At 40.8% G+C, this 21,680-nt stretch overlaps 1 protein-coding gene across 6 annotated transcripts in view; it reads right to left on the bottom strand.

Moving 5' to 3' along the window:
- Window positions 1–21,680, bottom strand: part of il1rapl1a (interleukin 1 receptor accessory protein-like 1a) — a 249,207-nt gene that overhangs the window by 101,167 nt on the left and 126,360 nt on the right. For all 6 annotated transcript variants that reach the window (XM_058082067.2, XM_078795163.1, XM_078795164.1 and 3 more), the window contains 3 exons: window positions 15,634–15,919; window positions 6,324–6,510; window positions 4,291–4,444 (listed from right to left, as the gene is read on the bottom strand). In XM_058082067.2, coding sequence (XP_057938050.2) covers window positions 4,291–4,444; window positions 6,324–6,510; window positions 15,634–15,919 — 627 coding nt within the window. The remainder of the gene's footprint in view (window positions 1–4,290; window positions 4,445–6,323; window positions 6,511–15,633; window positions 15,920–21,680) is intronic.

The following is a 21,680-nucleotide window of genomic DNA, read 5'->3' as shown; positions in this document are numbered from 1 at the left end:
TTAGCCACTGTTATGTGCTCGGATTCTGCCATGTTGAACTGTGTGCGAGGTCCTTGCCTAATGGACTACTTAAGTGCTGCCACCTAACGATCGGAGGTTTAAATTAAAACACCGGACATATTCAAAATAATTGGCTAATATTGTGTTGTGCTGAGTGGGACATGTTTTACTTGCAGTGATAGCCACAACATTTACCACATTAGCGCCCCCTAGGTGGCATGTCCGTTAGGAAATAGCACTGTCGCCATGAGCCCGAGGTTGGCTACAATGGAGCATATGGAGGAGGTTTTTGACTTTTTATTCTTTTTATACTTTTTATTTCCTGAAACTGACAGATGGACTGCAAGATAGGCAAGAGTGACAACAATCTAAGTTCTGCAGGCAATTCACATCGAGAACACTTGTAGGTGACACCGAGCATATTCACAATAATTGGCTAATATTGTGTTGTGATGAGTGTGATATGTTTTACTTGCAGTGATAGCCACAACATTTACCACATTGGCTGCTGTTATGTGCTCGGATTCTGCCATGTTGAACTGTGTTTATGTGTGAGGATGTGTGAGGTACTTGCCTAATTGACTACTTAAGTGCTGCCACCTAACGATCGGAGGTTTAAATTAAAACACCGGACATATTCACAATAATTGGCTAATATTGTGTTGTGATGAGTGGGATATGTTTTACTTGCAGTGATAGCCATAACATTTATCGCATTAGCCATCGGCAATGTCCTGGGGTTTTGCTGGGGTGTCCGATGTTCCCACTCTTCTTTTGTTGTTTTGTCTTATGTAAGATTCTGTGATTATATGTGTGGAAAAAAATCACTTATTGAATTGGTAACTGCTATGGCGTGGAGAAGGGGTAGGATTTAATAAGCTTTGCTTCTTCCTGCACCTTTTCAGACATGTGTAGTAATGAGGTGTTGTGTGTGTGCATGTATATATATATATATTTATATATATATATATAAATACATATTGTAAGTGTATTGTATTGTAAGTGTATATGTGAGAAACAATAATGTAACATAGTATGCATGTCTGAAATAAATTAAAAAGAAGAGGAGCTGGGACCGTCTGGTTGCAACGTCACTTGCTCCGCCTCCTCCAGACCAGTGACCAACATATGCATATATATATGAGTGACCAACATTTTTTTTCTTTAAATAGTAAATATTTCAATATTCCAGCACACATCTAACACATGTAGTATATCGTGGGCACTTCTCCAAAAGCATTTGGTCAGTTTCCAAACTGTGCAGCCATTTTTGAGGTTCCACTGCCATTCACAGCACAGTCCTTAAAGTGTGCTAAGAACATGTAAGTGGAGGCAAAATGAAACCAGCCAAAGGGTACACGTTTCTTTTACATTTCCATTAACCCAGGGAGAATCGGTGCTTGATTAAGGGTCCCATGCATCAGCCTGATCTGAGCGAATCCGTGTTTATGCCCGTTGTTAACCTCTATTACAAGCCTGACCTCGGCGCAGACGACGGCTCCGCTACTGCTTCTAATGGGCAGAGGGGAAGACGGCGAGGGGACTCACGGCGGATAGTGGTCGCGCCGAGGCAAAAGGGTTAAGGAGAAGACATGCGTGCGCTGCTCTATATTGAAAATCAGTTAAATGTAATGACCTCCTTCATCCTCCCCGCGTTCTGGAATGTACTGGTGCTCCTCTGATGCAGTTTGGACTTTTTTTTTCATTAGGGCAAGGTCGTTTTTTTAACAGGATGTGATAAAAGAAAAGTGCATAATCTCAAACCCATTTGATGGCATGATGATGTAGAGTCATTGGATGAAATGAGTCTGTGTGCTTGGGATGTGCACGTCCATCAGAAATCTCCAAAATGGAACGCTCCAGAGGTTATACAATTATGTACAACTTTTCAAATTGTACGCATCAAATTGGATAAGATTATGAATCTAATTCAAAAGGTTAATTCTAACTCATTTCCTTTTTTTAATTGACCTAAATATAGGACATTTCTGACATTTAACAATAATATTTTTTATGCAAAATCGGAATAACATAGCAAATTGCATTAAAAACAGATTTCTATGATTATGAATCTAATTCAAAAGGTTAATTCTAACTCATTTCTTTTTTTATCAACCTAAATATTGGACATAGCTGACGTTTAACAATAATATTTTTCATGCAAAATTGGAACAATATAGTAAATTGCATTAAAAACAGATTTCTATGATTATGAATCTAATTCAAAAGGTTAATTCTAACTCATTTCTTCTTTTATCAACCTAAATATTGGACATAGCTGACATTTAACAATAATATTTTTCATGCAAAATCAGAATAATATAGTAAATTGCATTAAAAACAGATTTCTTTGATGATATATTTTAAAATGAGCATCATAACGCCTCTGTTTGCTAACTTTCTAAATTGCACCACCTGTTTTTTTTTTGCATGTATACATCTAAGAAACCCTGAATATATATATATTAAAAAAAACATCTTTATCTGGCCTTTTTTAATGAACAAATACTGTAAGGTCAATCCAATAATAAGGATCAGTCTCAGTTATCAAAATATTGGTTGAGTGCTATGTCATTCTTACATTTTACAATGGGTATTTTCTGTTTAATATTTTCAAAATATTAATGTATTTTTTACAGAAACCATCATATTTAAAATATATATTCATAGAGGTGGTTAAAAAATATGACAGCGACTCATATCGAGTATTGCCGGGGATGCCTGTACTTCAATGCTAATTATTCCACGCGCTGAGTGAAAAGAAGCAATAATGGCATCCCCGCATCAACCTGCTGTATTAAAGCACAAAGGTGTCACATGTAATTACCTCCTCTAATTTGATGACTTATTACTTATCTGCCGCTTCTAGGTGTGCAAAAAGGCATGCAAGGGTACCCGCATATGCATGAAACAAGGGGAATAGGGTATTAAAAACAATGGGTGCTTTAATTCAATGGTTGCGTTCTGGCTAATTTGCTGTTTTTAATAGAATAAAGGAAGCGTGGAAAATAGATGCAGACTCACACTACAGCAGGGCCTAAAAGAACAGTCCTATTTCCGACAAGAAGGACTTTAATTAGCAACAAAAGCCCCTGCTGTTTTGAAATAATGAGATATTGTTTTGTTAAAAACTGCGGTGAGTGACAGCTGATGTCATGCTTCACTTTTGTATGACAACACATCACAGGACGGGTAATAAAACGGCTTTAGCTTTCGCTGACCTCCTTATGGTATCATTGCGTCCAATGATGAAATGTATTTATAGCGGAATAAAGATTTTATGACAACCATTATGATGGAACATGGAGGTCAGGCGAACTGGCTCTTTTCGCATTTCACATATAGCCAACATAGCAAGGGCTTGTGCGTTAAAATATAGGGGTGTGTATTGGCAACAATCTGGCGATATGATACATATCACAATACTAGGCTCATGATAAGATATATCACGATACTGTTAACAAGGCGATATTTTTTTTGTTTTTCTTGTAGTTAAAGACAAATGTAACAGTTAAAATGTAAAAATAAAAATAAATTAAAAAGAAAATATGAAATAAAAATAAAAATAAAAATAAAAATAAAAATAAAAATAAAAATAAAAATAAAAATAAAAATAAAAATAAAAATAAAAATAAAAATAAAAATAAAAATAAAAATAAAAATAAAAATAAAAATAAAAATAAAAATAGGAAAGCAGGAAGTGAACAAATGTAACAGTTACTGATTGTAAAAGTACCAGATGGAGGGATAGGATTTAATAAGCTTTGCTTCTTCCTACTCCTTTTGGACATGTGGAACTGTGAACTGATTATGTGATGCATTCAATTGTAATCTGATGCATGTTCAAATGAAATAAAACCATTACCATTACTTTTGTATCATCATTAATCAATCAGGAGTTGGACATGACCCCTTATTTCTTACATCCATCCGATCCACACGTTTGGACAAGAATGAAATTGAGAAGCTGATTTAAGCGTCAGCATGGCTGACCTACTGTAGAATAGGGAGCAGATCAGTGGCACAGTAAATTTCCTGACCTTGGCCTTTGCTCTTCAAGCTCTCTGCGTCGTGCAAGGGTTTTAATCTCGTGACTTTAATATTTCACCACACAGCACTTGGCTGACTGGAAACTGCAGCAGCGGGACGTTGCAGCAGTCCTCAGTGGTGCGCATGTTGTGTGTTTGCCATCAATTCATTGGCTCAAACACGCTGCATCAGTGGAACAAGCGCATTCATCCAGCAATAATTGCATCTCCCTATGCACAAATGAGGAAATCATCTTCTTACCAGTGACGCTGAGCTCCGTCGTTCTCCTGACTGCAAAGCCGCCAAACTGGACCTCACAGGTGTAATTTCCAATGTCGTCCTCCTTCACCTCCTGAAAAGACAGGAGGTCTCTCTTCTGGATGATGCTGGCTCGCCACTGCTTTGGATGGCATTCCTGGACATCAGAGGACAAACTTGTTCTACTCCCCATTCAGTAGTTTCCTATCATCAGCACTTAATCATCATTTGGACTTTTTAACACAATGACATAAGTGTTACCGTATTTACCCAAATAAGACGTTTTTTGGTTACTGTTGAAAAATTACACCAAAATATTTCCCTTGGTTAGCATACAATATTGTGTGCACATTAGTGTGTTGTTAATACATTGTTATTAATGTATTTTCATCACAAAACATCCTTATTAAACAAAGAACCGGAAGTCAGCTTTGTTGCCCGCCTATGAGGTCATTTCTACTGCTTATCCTCACAAGGGTCGCGGGGGTGCTGGAGCCTATCCCAGCTGTTTTCAGGCGAGAGGCGGGGTACACCCTGGACTGGTCGCCAGCCAATCACAGGGCACATATAGACAAACAACCATTCACACTCACATTCATACCTATGAGCAATTTGGAGTCGCCAATTAACCTAGCATGTTTTTGGAATGTGGGAGGAAACCGGAGTACCCGGAGAAAACCCACGCATGCACGGGGAGAACATACAAACTCCACACAGAGATGGCTGAGAGTGGAATTGAACCCTGGTCTCCTAGCTGTGAGGTTTACGCGCTAACCACTTGTCCGCCGTGCAGCCAAATATGGTTTTAAAATTGTAATTTTAAAAGAATACAACAGAGCAACAATACATCGCTCTAATACACCACAAGGACACAGAACAAAATACGAGTTAATATCAATCCATCCATTTTTTATGCCACTTATCCTCAGTAGGGCGTGGGTAAGCTGGAGCCTATCCCAGCTGACTTCGGGCGAGAGGCGGGGTACACCCTGGACTGGTCGCCAGCCAATCGCAGGGCACATTTAGACAAACAACCATTCACACTCACATTCATACCTATGGACAATTTGGAGTCACCAATTAACCTAGCATGTTTTTGGAATGTGGGAGGAACCGGATCTCCTTTCTGTGTGGCCTACATGCTAATCCCTAGGCCACCGATGTGTGGGTTTCCTCCGGGTACTTTGGTTTCCGCCCACATTCCAAAAACATGCATGTTGGGTTAATCGGCAACTCCAAATTGATCGGAATGAGCAGTTTAAAACTCTGATGGGAGCATCCGTAGTTACTGTATGGAATTTGTTATTATTTCAATCCCGAGTGTTTTAATGTACTATAAAGGGCTTTATTTTTACTTTAAAGGAGAAAAAGTAGTTGAGGTCAGTATAGTAAGTGCAACACTACATAAGGTCACAAAGGATAGTGAATGCTATTTGTTAGACTCCAAGACAAGATCTTCAGCTCTCTGGCTAAGGACATCGATGGCTTCGACGGATTCCATTCCACTGTTGCTCCCGGCATTGTCGGAATTCAATCAAAATAGCTCCATCGTGGTCCAAATAACTCCAGGTACCAGCGCTCACTGTCATTATGGAGAATGTAATTGAATTCTGGAATAACCTGGAGGTTGCGCCCTGGCCAGCTAATCTACTGCTGATCTGCCTGTGAACAGTCTGGCCTGAAACCTTTAACCGGGTTGTACATGGGACTTGCGGGACCCCTGGAGAGGACCCGAGAAGGGCGCATTCAGGAGACAATGAGCCATTGGAGGACATCCACTCGTGCCTGTGGGCAGTGGGTGACATTGCACAATGGTCTCTATTTGCGTTCATTACAAAAAGGCAGCTGCGTCTCCATCTTTTTACTCCTTTAAGGACGGAGCAGCGTTCTGTGTTTATATAATCCATCACGCTGATTTGCATCCATACATAATCTGCTTAACTGATCTGGAAACTCATTTTCACAAAGACGCCGAAAAATGAGACGAAGAAAAAACCATTAAGAAAGACGATGTGAACCTTAGCTCTTAGTCCTACCTTGTACCAAGTAATTTCCGGATCCTTGCCGGGCTCAACGTAGTCATCGATGTCGGGGCACAGGATGTCTTTGCTCTTGCTGAGTTCGGCTTTCTCCATCCGTCGCATGTTGGAGTTGTAGCACATGTTGGTGTCGTTGTCAGCCACGGTTAAAGACATGGACACCTTCATGCAGTAGGTGGAGTTCCTGCAGACAGAAGAATGTTACTTAGTTAGCAGCATCTATATTGCGTTGATATGAGATCAATATTTTTTTTTTTTTACCATTTTTCCAGCTATGTATTTCAGCTGTGTTGAATACTGTAGGTAAAATTGACCAGAAAACATAAATTTTTTAAACATTTTAGAATCATGTTTATCATAAAATTACAGCGATACACAAAAAGCGAGCCATTAAAAACCACTAAAAATTACACACATTTATCATTCAATCATTCATTTTCTACCGCTTATCCTCACGAGGGTTGCGGGGGGTGCTGGAGTCTATCCCAGCTGTCTTTGGGCGAGAGGCGGGGTCCAGCCAATCACAGGGCACATATAGACAAACAACCATTCACACTCACATTCATACCTATGGACAATTTGGAGTCGCCAATTAACTTAGCATGTTTTTGGAATGTGGGAGGAAACCGGAGTACCCGGATGGGGAGAACATGCAAACTCCACTCAGAAATGGCCAAGGGTGGAATTGAATCCTGGTCTTCTAGCTGTGAGGTCTGCGCGCTAACCACTCGACTGCCGTGCAGCCCCACATCTATCATGATATAATACAATATTTTAACACCATTTTGTCCAACGTATTTTTATTTTGCTTGAATAATTCCTTAAATGTGAATCTTTTTTTCCTGGTACTTCCATGGCTTTTTAGATTAGTGTCTGATACCTGACTCTGCAATCCCATAAACTCTTCAGACGTGTTCCTGATACCTGATGCTTTTCTCACCTGATATCTGACAAGGATGCCCGAAAATGTACACCGGCAGTCTAATCAAGATGTCTACTAGGGTTGGGTGATATGGACCTCAGCACATATATCATATGTTATGAAGTACCACGATATGACAATATAAAAATGATATAAAGCCGCATTACTTTTAAGATACTACAACAACAGGGAACTTTCCCATCGCAAACGGTAACTTATTGTTGCTTATGATGTCTACTATATTGGGTAATACGAGTATAAAGGGGACTATAGGGGTGCTATTTAATGTTTACAGGGCTCTAATGGTGTTTAAAAACATTCTAAACAGGTTTTTTTTATAATTTAACCACAAAAATTGTACATTTATTAATATTGGAATATTCATTTTTCATGCTTCACGTCTGGAACCCATTAACCGCAATGAACAACAGACGATTGTAGGGATATCCGTGCACATCAAGTAGCTTTATTTGAGTGAAAACTTTCCCAATGCAAACAGTAACTTATTGTTGTTATGATGTCTACTATATTGGGTAATACGAGTATAAAGGGGACTATAGGGGTGCTATTTAATGTTTACAGGGCTCTAATGATGTTTAAAAAACATTCTAAACAGGTTTTTTTAAATAATTTAACCACAAATATTGGGCAATACAAGTATAAAGGGGACTATAGGGATGCTATTTAATGTTTACAGGGCTCTAATGGTGTTTAAAAACATTCTAAACAGTTTTTTTAATAGTTTAACCACAAAAATTGTAAATTTATTAATATTGGAATATTCATTTTTCATGCTTCACGTCTGGAACCAATTAACCGCAATGAACAACGGACGACTGTAGGTATATCCGTGCACATCAAGTAGCTTTATTTACTTAAAGAAGGACTTTAATGCTCATGCTGACATTTCCCACTTTCACATAAAGTGAGGTGTGTTTGGACTTGCACCTACTGCGCAATAAGCGATGCACGCCATCACATTACTTCTTGACCTTATTAATGCTCCCGTGAATGAATGGCAGCAAATCCCCGCAGTCAGGTTGTTATAGCAACCAAAGGTGCCCTTGTGCAGTGATTGGACGTCTATGTGTTTTGTGTTGTTGACGCAGCAGGATGGACACAAGCTGCTTTGGTTGAGATGTAAATGGAATCTGATGATGATTAACATAATATTAAAAATAGCAGGGGAAGAGAGGTGTGGGGGTGTGAAGGAGATCGACTCCAGCTAATATTCATCACGGCTTAAGTGTGTTTATGGTTGCTATATGGTTGCTAGGAGACAAGGAGGCGGCAGCCGCAGGTTCAGGTTGTCCACTCTCGTCCTTCCTGTTGTGAGGCCTCCGGGTTTCTTTCCTTGTTCATTCGCAATCTCAAGCCCTGGCAAACCCCCCATCTCCATCCCACCCACCCTATCAATCCTATATTGGTTGTGAGTGGGAATTATTGACTGTCTAAAGGTGCTGAATGTGTTGTTAGCAGCCAAAACCACAAACAGGATGGAAATGACTAAAAAGGACATCACGGGAGGACTCGAGTGCTCATATGAGCAACAGACTAACACCTTTGTCCTGCTAGTGGCAGTAATAACGTCATATTCCACTGAATGTCGGAAATGATGTCTTAAGCACTGACACGCTTTTTTTCTGAAGACATTATGTCCAAAGTAGTTTTGTCTGACGCCATTTTTTTACAAAGCCGCTTTGTCTGATGCCGGTTCGTCTGATGCTGTTTCTTCTGAGGCCATCCTGTCTTATGGTTGTATAATTCCATAGACCAGACACAAGTTCAATTCCCTAAAGATGACAATGCTTTTTTCTGATAGCTTTTAAGTTGAAAGTAGACAGATGTATTCCTAACATCCATCCATCCCTTTTCTGTACCGCTTATCCTCACGAGGGTTGCGGTCATGCTGGAGCCTATCCCAGGTGTCTTCAGGAGAGAGGCGGGGTACACCCTGGACTGGTCGCCAGCCAATCACAGGGCACATATAGACAAACAACCATTCACACTCACATTCATACCTATGGACAATTTGGAGTCACCAATTAACCTAGCATGTTTTTGGAATGTGGGAGGAAACCGGAGTATCCGGAGAAAACTCATGCATGCACGGGGAGAACATGCAAACTCCACACAGAGATGGCTGAGGGTGGAATTGAATCCTGGTCTCCTAGCTGTGAGGTCTGCACGCTAACCACTCGACCGCCGTGCAGCCAAATATGGTTTTAAAATTGTAATTTTAAAAGAATACAACAGGGCAACAATACATCGCTCTAATACACCACAAGGACATAGAACAAAATGCACGTTAATATCAATCCATCCATTTTTATGCCACTTATCCTCAGTAGGGTCGTGGGTATGCTGGAGCCTATCCTAGCTGACTTTGGTCGAGAGGCGGGGTACACCCTGGACTGGTGGCCAGCCAATCACAGGGCACATATAGACAAACAACCATTCACACTCACATTCATACCTATGGACAATTTGGAGTCGCCAATTAACCTAGCATGTTTTTGGAATGTGGGAGGAAACCGGAGTACCCGGAGAAAAGCCGGAGAACATGCAAACTCCACAAAGATGTCCGAGCGAATCGACGCTAACGCTAACCACTTGGTCACAGTGCAGCCTTTTATTCCTAACATCTGATACTGAGGATGTCCTAAAATGGATGCCGTACTTCAGTTACCAATGACTTTTAAGTCATCATCTGACAACAACTGTATGCCTCCACCTTTGTGGGAACAGGTTGGATTTCGCTGTGGAAGAATTTGACTGGAAACTGCGTTGGAGTGACCAAGAAAAAAAAAATTGCAAGCCTTAACCTGATGGTTTTCGAGATGAAAATACACAAAACTCCATAAACAAAAACTCAAAAATGACTTTTCCTGGTGTTGTTGGAGACTTTTCTGGTATTGGGAGATCACGCATGTTCAAGGCGTGTTGCCACCGGAGCGGATCTCACCCTGTTTTAAACATAAATATTTCCTAATCTCTATTAAATTACTACTTATTACACCCAAGCCTCATTCGTATTCACTCACTTAACTGTCAGTGTGCCAGAACGTGATGGGAGGACGCTGTGTGATGAATTAAACAAGTAGGCCTAAGTGCAAAGATAAAGAGTGGATGCTGGAGGCGAGTCCGGATGTAATTATTACGCTGTCTAGAATTTTAGAAGCACTCGCTGAGATAAAACGTTAAATTTATTTTATTTTGATAAAAATGATGGCCAATTTTTAATTAATAAACCAAGAATCAAGTTTATTTGCACTGTAGTTCCAAATTTAATTATGTTTTTACTCAATTTTTTTCTCTCCTACGAGGTTATGATTTGTTCCTATCGCATCTGTTACAGCCTCATATGCAAATTATAAGCACATTTGCTGATGACGGCATCTAGAGACTTTGACAACAACTTTTCTTCCTTTAGTGTAACAGACCAAGACAACACATTTTTCAATACTTGGGTCCATCTCCAGTACATCATTCTACCACATGAGTGATCATGGCTATTTGGGAACAGAGTTCACACATATGTGTGCGCACACACACACACACACACACACACACACACAGCCATACTGGCTTTTCATTCCATTTCATTCCATTACATTTACGGCTTGCCAGATGCTCCCATTCACTGTAAATGAGAGGGGTTTCATATGATCTACTCAGGTTATGGAAGCAATAAGGGATTCACCTTTTTCATATAAACACTTCTGACCCTGTGCAGCTATAAAACACACACATGGGTGGGCGTGGAAGACAAATGTACAGTCGGCAAGAGGAGAATGGTGGTGACGGAAAGAAGAGGAAAAACGTGGTACCCCTTTGGGTTGTGATCAAAATGCTTTGGATGACATACTAGCCTTCTCCATTGCTGCCCCCACCCTCTGGAACTCTTTGCCCCATTCACTCTGTGCTTGCCCCGACCTTTCCACCTTCAAAAAACAACTCAAAACCGACCTCTTTAAATGTGTTTTTAATGGTAATTTTTTATACCTGACTGCTGTGCCCCGCTATTACTTATGTTTTAACTGTGTATAAACAAATGAATGTTGTATTTTAATGTATCTTTTACTCTGTTTACTTGCTTTTATTCAACTCCATTCTTCTGTAAAGTGTCTTTGAGTATTTTGAAAAGCGCTATAATCAGAAAGAATTAGAATCAGAAATGGTTTATTGCCAGGTATGATCAAACACATACTAGGAATTTGTTTTGGTGAAGTAGGCGCAGACACATCTATTAAAAAAAAGAATGAAAATACAAAATATACAGAATAAACAGTATAAATATTTGTATGCAGTCTGTTTTTTGTTTGAAATTCCAGAAGTGCAGTCTGATTTTTTTCCTAAGAGTCCAAACTGAGCGTTAATGTAACGCATATAGTGAGTGTCAAAATGGCAGGATACAAATAAAATGTATTATTATTATTATTATTATTAGAAAGGTGTGTATCAAATTCCGTGGTCATTCAGCAAAACAGCCTAACGTTACAGTGGGTGTTTTGTAGAGGGCATTTCAAGTTCAGCCGACCTATGCGGTCAGGCTCTAGGGGTTTGAAAACAGTAGCATTTTTCAGTAAAAGCACAAGTAATACAGGGTGCTTTCACCATTTTGTGTGCAACGGTTCAAGAGCAGAGTTATTACATACACAAATGTATGCACTTCAGGCGCCTCGCTGCCCACTTGGCCTCTATTCCATTGATTATACACATTCATGCAAAGAAATGTTCGCACATACTAAACAGAGTAGAGAGGAGGAGAAATAACACAGCTGAGCTATTAAGATCCAGCTGGACATGACACACACTCAGGAGGTGTGGGTGGGTCACAGACCCACAGGATTGGTGGACAGCCAGAGGTGGACTTGCAGGATCCTGTTGAACGTGTCACCTATGTCACGCTCGGTCTGACTTCAGGATTTAAGCGTGGTGTTCACAGATACGATTCTCCACGCGCTCTAATTATGAACACTCACATGTTGACTGATGTCATCATGCAGGGGACATACATATGGATTCAGCATTAACTCATTACAAGCGTGATTAGAACATTAGGTGTGTGTGTGTGTGAGAGGGTGAATGATTGACTGATTCCAATTATTGTCACACATCTAATAAAAAGTGACATGTGGGGGGGGGGGCAGATGAAGAGGAAGCAGCAGCATATGAAGATGAAGCTACCTTTACACAAGAATGATTGTATTTGAAATAACCAGCATGGCGACACTGAACACACCATGAATATGAGGATGTTCAGACGGTTGGATTGAAGGCTTTAAATTATTATTCATTCATTCATTTTCTACCGCTGTCTTTGGCCGAGAGGCGGGGTACACCCTGGACTGGTCGCCAGCCAATCACAAGGCACATATAGACAAACAACCATTCACACTCACATTCATACCTATGGACAATTTGGAGTCGCCAATTAACCTAGCATGTTTTTGGAACGTGGGAGGAAACCGGAGTAGCCGGAGAAAACCCGGAGAGCATACAAACTCCACAAAGCGATGTCCGAGCAAATCGACGCTAACGCTAACCACTTGGTCACAGTGCAACCTTTTATTCCTAACATCTGATACTTGTTTTCATCTGATACTGAGAAAACCCACGCATGCACGGGGAGAATATGCAAACTCCATACAGAGATGGCCGAGGGTGGAATTGAACCCTGGTCTCCTAGCTGTGAGGTCTGCGCGCTAACCACTCGACCGCTGTGCAGCCGCTTTAAATTATTATTATAGACATTATTTTTTTAGTTTCTGTTAGTCCGCGGATCTACAACCATGGTTGTTTTGGTTTAGTCATTTCTTTCAATAAAGTTATTGTTGATCAATCACCGCGTCATCATTCTTTGAATGTCCGGGAAAAAGCTATCCATTCATTTTCTGGACTGTTTATCCGAACATGTATGTTTTTGGCATTTGGGAGGAAACCGGAGAACCCGGAGAAAAACCCACGCACAGGGAGAACAAGTCAACTCCACAAAGAGATGCCCAAACGGAGATTCGAACCCAGATTTCCACATTTCCTGACTGTGTAGCCAACTTGCTAACCACTCGGCCTACAGTATTTCATATATCATCACAAAACACATGTGTAATCCGGAAGAGTTTGCAGCTGTGTAATGAGCAGATTACACATTTCCCAGCATGCTTTGCTTATGTCTTTCCAAAGTGTTTTGTACATACAATGTGTAATTGATAAAGTGCTGCTGTTTTTAGTCGTATACAATTCATTGTTTTGACGGAATCTGGCACCCTTCTTAAGAATGGTTGTGAATTTTGTGCTATATACATTCTCACTAGGTTACATGCTGGAGCCTATCCCAGCTGTCGTCAGGCGAGAAGCGGGGTAAACCCTGGACTGGTCGCCAACCAATCACAGGGCAGTCAGGGAGTTACCAATTCAAATGAAAATGCAAATTCCACACAGAGATGCCAAGGGGGGAATCAAACCTAGGTCTAGGTAATGTTTATTGTATAAATAGATTGCAGTAAGTTGTACTAGTTTTGATAAGTTCAGTCAGGTGGGCAAATTAAGTACTATTTTTCAAACACTTCTGTGGGCGGGATGAAATTGGAGTGCGGGCCGGATTTTTCTTTTTTTTCCACGATATTTCATCCGTATACGTACAATAATCAACACAATGGTAAATGAATACCTCTGTGACAGTGTCAATCAAAACTCTGCTTTATTATTGAACCTCATTAGACTATGGAGGTGTACTTAATGCTGTGACCCTTGAGTGCACTCCGTCTCAGTTGCTATCAAGATGCATAATAAGATAAGAAACACAATGATGTAGCGGTAACTTATTAACCTTTGCTGCGGAGAACATCCCTCAATAATTGGCTCATTGCAGCTCTTCATTTCACAGAGTTTTTAATAAACTGGGTTAAAGGCCTCTTAAGGACCCAGAGAGGCTTGAAGTGCGCTCACTTAGTGTGACTGCGTGGGAGAGAGAGAATATGTGTTGATATTCCAGCCTTTACCGGTGCTTCCATCGACGCACTCTGGAACAAATGAGTTTAATTTAATATTACATTACACCGCAGAATGTCTCCTAACAACAATGTTGTGTTTGGAATTCTCCCGCATACTGTAATTCTGTTCTGTAAAAAAAGTGCCCTCCGGGTTCCACGTTTGTTAACGTGCTGTGGATCTGCAGGGATTTTCAACTTGCCAAAAAGAACAGTCTGAGAGATTTTCCACTGAGCTGAAATCAATTGTCTTTTTGTCAGAGTGTAAGCTGTTGAGTCGCACTTGTGACCCAAACGTTCCCTTCTAAAACTCTCTTCTTAGGGACGGATTCCTTGTCTCCTTTTCTTTGGGTTCCATGTAGACCTCATTGGTCACCAAATTATCATCTGAACTCATCTTATTTACAAACACTATGAGCATGAACATACAGTACGTCAGGATAAGAAGGCACTTTTTAATACTCCTAAGAGAAATGGAGATGGAGATGTTGGAGTCTTAGTCACGGTACAGGTGTGCCTTGCGCATTTTTTTTTAAACGTTTTTAATTGTCACAAGTGTGAAAAGACTGGACTCCTTCCAGGACATGTTTGTTCAGGTGTGAGGGACAGCTATGTTGCATACTTTGCGTCGAGTATCAGGCAGAAAGAAATCCAGGGTAATACAGTTGGAATAGGTGCAGATTCTGGAAGATCTGGAAAGCTTTCTGTGCTGGTTATTGTGTGTAGCTGCTCTATAGGAGTCCACAACTCAATACAAAGGAACATGAGCAAATAGGTCTCCTTTAAGTAAACAAAACATGACTTACTGTTTTCTATGGTAACGTTGATGTACTAGTGGTAATTTTTCCCTTGTTTTGTGTACTGGTGGAATAGCATCCCGTTTCAAAATGCAGTTAGACCATAATTTCAAAGATATCACTAAAATGATCACTGCAAAGAACAGAATATGAGGTGGGCCTTGTTTTTGTTTTTCCATCCATTAAACCTTCCTCTTTTGAAAAGAAAACTAACTTACAGTAAACTGTGAACATCCAGCAGCAACACAACATTTTAGCATGTCTTCTATTTTGATGACAAAATATTCTGAACCAGAGCTGCACGGCAGACGAGTGGTTAGCATGCAGACCTCACAGCTAAGAGACCAGGGTTAAATTCCACCTTCAGCCAAAAAAAATCTGTTTACATTTTAAACGTGTAAAAATGAAATTACCACTACAAAATGTAAAAAAAACCCGTTGTTCCAAAAAGCCAAATAAAAAGCAAAAACATTTGATGCTGTCTGAAATTAGTTCTTGTGAAGTTCTGAGGTTTCACTGTACATATGTAATAATTAATTATTAATAGTTTATCCACTGATTATTGGTATACTCATTCTTTTTCTCAGCCATCTTACCGTAAGACACAGGAGTAGAGGCCTACGTCTTGGAGGTCGGCGGGTCGAAACCAGATGGCGTCCTCCTCCTTGCTCATGCGTACGCCATCAAAGGAGATGGGCTCCTCGAAGTCGCTGTGTCCCAGGCCCGAGCTGCGGTACCACATGAGGCTGAGGCCCACGCTCTGAGCCTGGCTGTAGTTAGCCCGGATGTAGCCATAGAACAGGGCGCATTTTAGCCGCACCGGCTCGCCCTGCAGCACCTGATACTTCAGGTAGTCCACCGACCAGTCTGTGCAACCGTCCACTAGAGGAGAAAACAAGACAGAAGCATTTCACATCATGTTAGTGAGGTATGTTGACATAATATAACACTGGTTCACATGTTTCATGCTTTTGATTTTCGAAAAAAGAAATTAACCACTGCAATTTTTACATTTTTGAGTTAGACTTTCGCACTTTTTATGATTGCGATGAAGACATTGTTGCCATTCCTGTCCAATTACTTGTGTGAGACTGCATTTTCCACAATGGCACTATTTCCTTCCAATTACTGGTCCATGGGCTCAAAAAGGTTGGAAAATACAGTTGTACAGTACAGTATATAAAATGTCTTGACGAAAACAGGGTCGCAGGGGGTGCTGGAGCCTATCCCAGCTGTGTTCGGGTGAGAGGCGGGGTACACCCTGGACTGGTCGCCAGCCAATCACAGGGCACATATAGACAAACAACCATTCACACTCACATCCATACCTATGGACAATTTGGAGTGGCCATGTTTTTGGAATTCCATAATACAGTTTAAGGTTTTTTCATTTAAGTTTAAGGTATTCATTCATTCACAGTATTCATTCATTTTCTACCGCTTTTCCTCACAAGGGTCGTGGGGGGTGCTGAAGCCTATCCCAGCTGTCTGGTCACTAGCCAATCACAGGGCACATATAGACAAACAACCATTCACACTCACATTCATACCTATGGACAATTTGGAGTTGACAATTAACCTAGCATGTTTTTGGAATGTGGGAAGAAACCGGATTACCCGGAGGAAAACCAGGTCTTCCCGATCTCCTGAGTGTGTGGCCAACATGCTAATCCCTTGGCCACCGATGGGTGGGTTTTATCCGGGTAGTCTGGTTTCCTCCCACATTCCAAAAACATGCATAGTGGGTTAATCGGCAACTCCAAATTGATCGGAATCAGCAGTATAAAACTCTGATGGGAACATCCGTAGTTACTGTATGGAATTTCTTATCACCAGCCAATCACAGGGCACATATAGACAAACAACCATTCACACTCACATTCATACCTATGGACAATTTGGAGTCGACAATTAACCTTAACAGGGAGAATATGCAAAGTCAACACAAAGATGGCAGAGGTTGGAATCAAACTCCGGTCTCCTAGCTATGTGGCCTGCACACTAACCACTCGTCCGCCGTGCAGCCCTGGTGAATATCATATTTTATGCAAAATGATTATTATTAACATAGCTATTCTATTAAGTTTGCAAGAGTGGCGGCCACTTATCTGCTAACCCTATCTTCTTTTGTTGTGCATTCAGAGCATGTCAATCTGTGTGCGAGTGTGTGTGTCTGTGTGTCTGTGTGTGTGTGTGTGTGTGTGTTTGTGTGTGTGTGCCATCTTGGCCCCTGCAGACAACACTCCTGCAATATTCAAACGCAACGACTTCTGTTGCATCTGGGAGCAGACTGTAAAATGCTCCATAAATGATGTCAGACTCTTCTATGTGCTGAGGATGCACAACAGCACCAAAAAGAGAAAAAAGTGCAAGGCAAGATTTTTTTTAACCAGGAATACACATCATGCTCATAAAAAAGCAAGGCGGTGCTGCTGAACTTTGCTTAAAGAGATACAGTATTGGTGCAGAATTTCCTTGGAACGGGCCTCTGTTTTCTACTTTATAACATTTTATGAGTCAACTGGCCTTAAATAAGGTAAAAATGAATGGAAAAACAGGGCTGCACGGTGGTCGAGTGGTTAGCGCACAGACCTCACTGCTAAGAGACCAGGGTTCAATTCCACCCTCGGCCATCTCTGTGTGGAGTTTGTATGTTCTCCCCGTGCATGCGTGGGTTTTCTCCGGGTACTCCGGTTTCCTCCCACATTCCAAAAACATGCTAGGTTAATTGGCGACCCCAAATTGTCCATAGGTATGAATGTGAGTGTGAATGGTTGTTTGTCTATATGTGCCCTGTGATTGGCTGGCTGACCCCGCCACTCGCCCAAAGACCCTTTACAGTTCGGGGCAATACAGTTCGGACTTTAACCAACATTTTTCCGGGAAAAGAGACTTCGGCCTCATGAGGGTCATGGGGGGTCCTGGAGCTTATCCGAGCTGATAGGTGCTGGAGCCTATCCCAGCTGGAGCCTATCCCAGCTGATGGGCTCCAGCACCCCACATGACCCTCATGGGGGTGCTGGAGCAGATCCCAACTGATAGGTGCCTATCAGCTGGGATAGGCTCCAGCACCTATCAGATGGGATGACCCTTATGACCCTCATGAGGCCGAAGTCTCTTTTCCCGGAAAAATGTTGGTTAAAGTCCGAACTGTATTGCCCCGGGTAGTTCAAATACACTTCTTCTATTAAAATATATGTATGTACATATACGATATCTTCTGCTACTTGCTGATAACATATTGCATAAAGGCATCCAAAGCACACTTATCTGTTTTACACAAATCCCCCGCAACACCCAAAGCTACCGCTATCTGTCTCTGACTACTTAGCAAGTATTTGTCTCATCCGACAGGTGTACTGTTTACTTGGGAGTACACAAGTGTGCGCTTGTATGCACACCATGGATGGTGATAATGGTGGGGGTGAGATAAAGTCATAAGAACACCAGACTGTGAGTGATACAGACTCTCACAGGAACCGCTATGCTCGTAATTAATACTCTTAATTATGCGGGAAGTCGTGTGCACACATGCATGCATTCCCTATATGAATAGTTGTCTGACTAATTATGCAGGAGCTGTTAATTACCAGTGGGCTTGGCCACAAATGTGTGTGTGCTTCCATGAGGAGAATGTGATAGAAAACAGAAAGCATCATCATGGCGCAATGTGTGAATTTTTGGTCTAATTATCACTCCTTATAATGAGGAGCAGGACCCCTCCGGTGTAGATACAAGCAGCCTGGGCATGTGTGTTCAAGTCTCACACTTATAAACATGATGTAACACCAATAAAGGAACAAAGGCTGCAGATTAGATTATTTATATTATTTCAAACAAGTCATCTCAAAACAATCCAAGCTCAGATCTAATAGAAGGGTTGCCCAAATTCAGATTCGGGACCAACAGCCCAACAGCAATAAAGTAAATGTATTTCATTACTTTTTAGTCCAACAGAAAAACACATTTCATATTTCAGTCTTGAGCTGGAAAAAAGTCGGGAAACAAAGTTTAGCTAATAATTATTGCATTCAATATAAAAAAGACTCACAGCTAGGAGACCAGGGTTCAATTCCACCCTAAGCCGTCTCTGTGTGGAGTTTGCATGTTCTCCCTGTGCATACGCAGAGTTTTCTCCGGGTACTCCGGTTTCCTCCCACATTCCAAAAACATGGCCACTCCAAATTGTCCATAGGTATGAATGTGAGTGTGAATGGTTGTTTGTCTATATGTGCCCTGTGATTGGCTAGTGACCAGACAGCTGGGATAGGCTTCAGCACCCCCCACGACCCTTGTGAGGAAAAGCAGTAGAAAATGAATGAATACTGGGAATGAATGAATACCTTAAACTTAAATGAAAAAAACCTTAAACTGTATTATGGAAAGCAGGAAGTGAACAAATGTAACAGTTACTGATTGTAAAAGTACCAGATGGAGGGGTAGGATTTAATAAGCTTTGCTTCTTCCTACTCCTTTTGGACATGTGGAACTGTGAACTGATTATGCGATGCATTCAATTGTAATCTGATGCATGTTCAAATGAAATAAAACCATTACCATTACCAAATTCTGCCACTGACTGGTATCTTATTCACTCCTTAGTCATTGGTCGGTCTAAAGTTCAGTCATGACAGTTTAGATCACTGAATAGTCGATTCTATCATGGAGTAATATCATGCATTATCTATTTTTATCTATTCAAATATATTTTTAATTTGTCACAAACTTGTATTCTGTTTTACAGCAAACGGTCAAAATGTCTCATTCATAGTAAAAATGCACTGTACAGACATACACCCCATAGACCGCCCACTGGGACTTACCAGAAGTGGTGCTATTTTGTTTATTTAGTTATGGAACTCAAAATGGTTTTATCAACTCAATTAGAGGCTGACATTTTCCCACATTCACATGCTGGGCTTAAAAATCAATGTTTCCCACTGGAGGCACGTTGCAGTCTCTCTCTCTCACACACACACACACACACACACACACACACACACACACACGCACATTAGATGAGATCTATTCCTTTTGAACATGACACCTTTTGCAACAATTGTGCTCGGGCACTCCTAAATAATCCTAAATTGTGACGGAAGTGTCCATACGCACATGTAGCAAAGCTCTTGTGCATCACACTGCAGCAAAGCACACTGCAGTACTTTTTTTTTTACTACCTATTCTGCAGCTTACATTCCAACAATGCTACACAATATGACTCAGTTGGCTTGATGTCATTGTGTTAAGCACGTCAACATCAAGATGACGAGATATCATTTTGATAACTCATCATTACAGCCACCTGCAGGTGTTCTTCCATTACTGGTGTTTCTCCCTTTGGAAATGTAGAAGCTTTATTCACTATGCAGTCATTGGTCGGTCTATATGTAACACATATATTGCCAGCAGCACATCTGACATTCACTCATTTATTTTCTACGGCTTATCCTCACGAGGGTCGTGGGGGGTGATGGAGCCTATCCCAGCTTTCATTGGGAAATAGGCCGGGTACCCCCTGGACTGGTCGCCAGGGCACATATAGACAAAGCACGGTGAGAACATGCAAACTCCACACAGAGGGTGGAATTGAACTAGAGTCCCCTAGCTGTGAGGCCTGCATGCTAACCACTCGTCCGCTGTGCAGCCGCACAACTGACGTGTTGGTTTGTTATCTGTTACTTGGGTTTCTCTTTAGGTGGTAAGCATTTCCTTCAATATGTATGCAGTCATTGGTCGGTCTAAATGTAAATGTAAAAGTTACATCAGCTTTCTCTGTAGGTACTGTCTCCTTATATGGTATATCTAAATGCAGAAATACTCCATTGTTATTGGATAACGTCTCTGTCACTATTCATGCAGTCACTGGTCGGCCTCCATATCAGTCAATGTTGCCTGACCAACTACAAACTAAAACCTTCACTTCACAAACAAAAACGTCACTTTGCATATTATTTCATGGTTCAATATGGCCTATTATTTGTAAAAATAATAAAAAAAGCAAATAAATGCAAAAAATACACGAATATGCAATAAAATCAATAAAATTCAAGTAAATATTTACATTTGTGTTTTGGTTTTTCGTGCAATATCAAAAGCATTATGAACTGTTGTATTTATGCTTAGTTTGTTTACGCAGCCATTTTAGATCACACACCCAAGACAAAATGTCGCAATACTTAATTCACTTTTTAATTCACCGGTAAAGCATCCGGAATGGAGTGGCCAAATAATGGACCCTCACTGCCGTTGTGATTTGGCACTATATAAGTAAAGTTGAATTGAAGTATCATCCGGAAGAATAACAACGTAATCAAGTGAGCTAATGTTGCGAAAGGAGTAACGGTGTCAATAAAGCAGAGACCACAAACCATTGAAGATGTTGTGAAGTTGTTGCTAGCGTGGATCAATGGTAAACAGCTAGTGGGAGAGACCGTTGCAGAGGAGAGGCTGCTGCATGCGAATATAACAAAGAAAACACCTGCAATGAGTAGGTCTTTACAAATTTAAGACAATCGCTGGCTGGTTCTATTCATTTATAATTTGTAAGTAATTTCTGTATGCAAAACTATAACTATTGTCTATAGCGTTCAAATGTGTGGGTTTTTGTAACGGATTCATTGGATTTATATTATTTCCTATG

Source organism: Doryrhamphus excisus, linkage group LG12, assembly GCF_037039965.1.
Source record: "Doryrhamphus excisus strain RoL-2023G ecotype Guam linkage group LG12, RoL_Dexc_Guam_v1.1, whole genome shotgun sequence".
Taxonomy (NCBI): domain Eukaryota; kingdom Metazoa; phylum Chordata; class Actinopteri; order Syngnathiformes; family Syngnathidae; genus Doryrhamphus; species Doryrhamphus excisus.
Note: the sequence above shows the minus strand (reverse complement) of the source record. Positions and strands in the feature narration are given on the sequence as shown.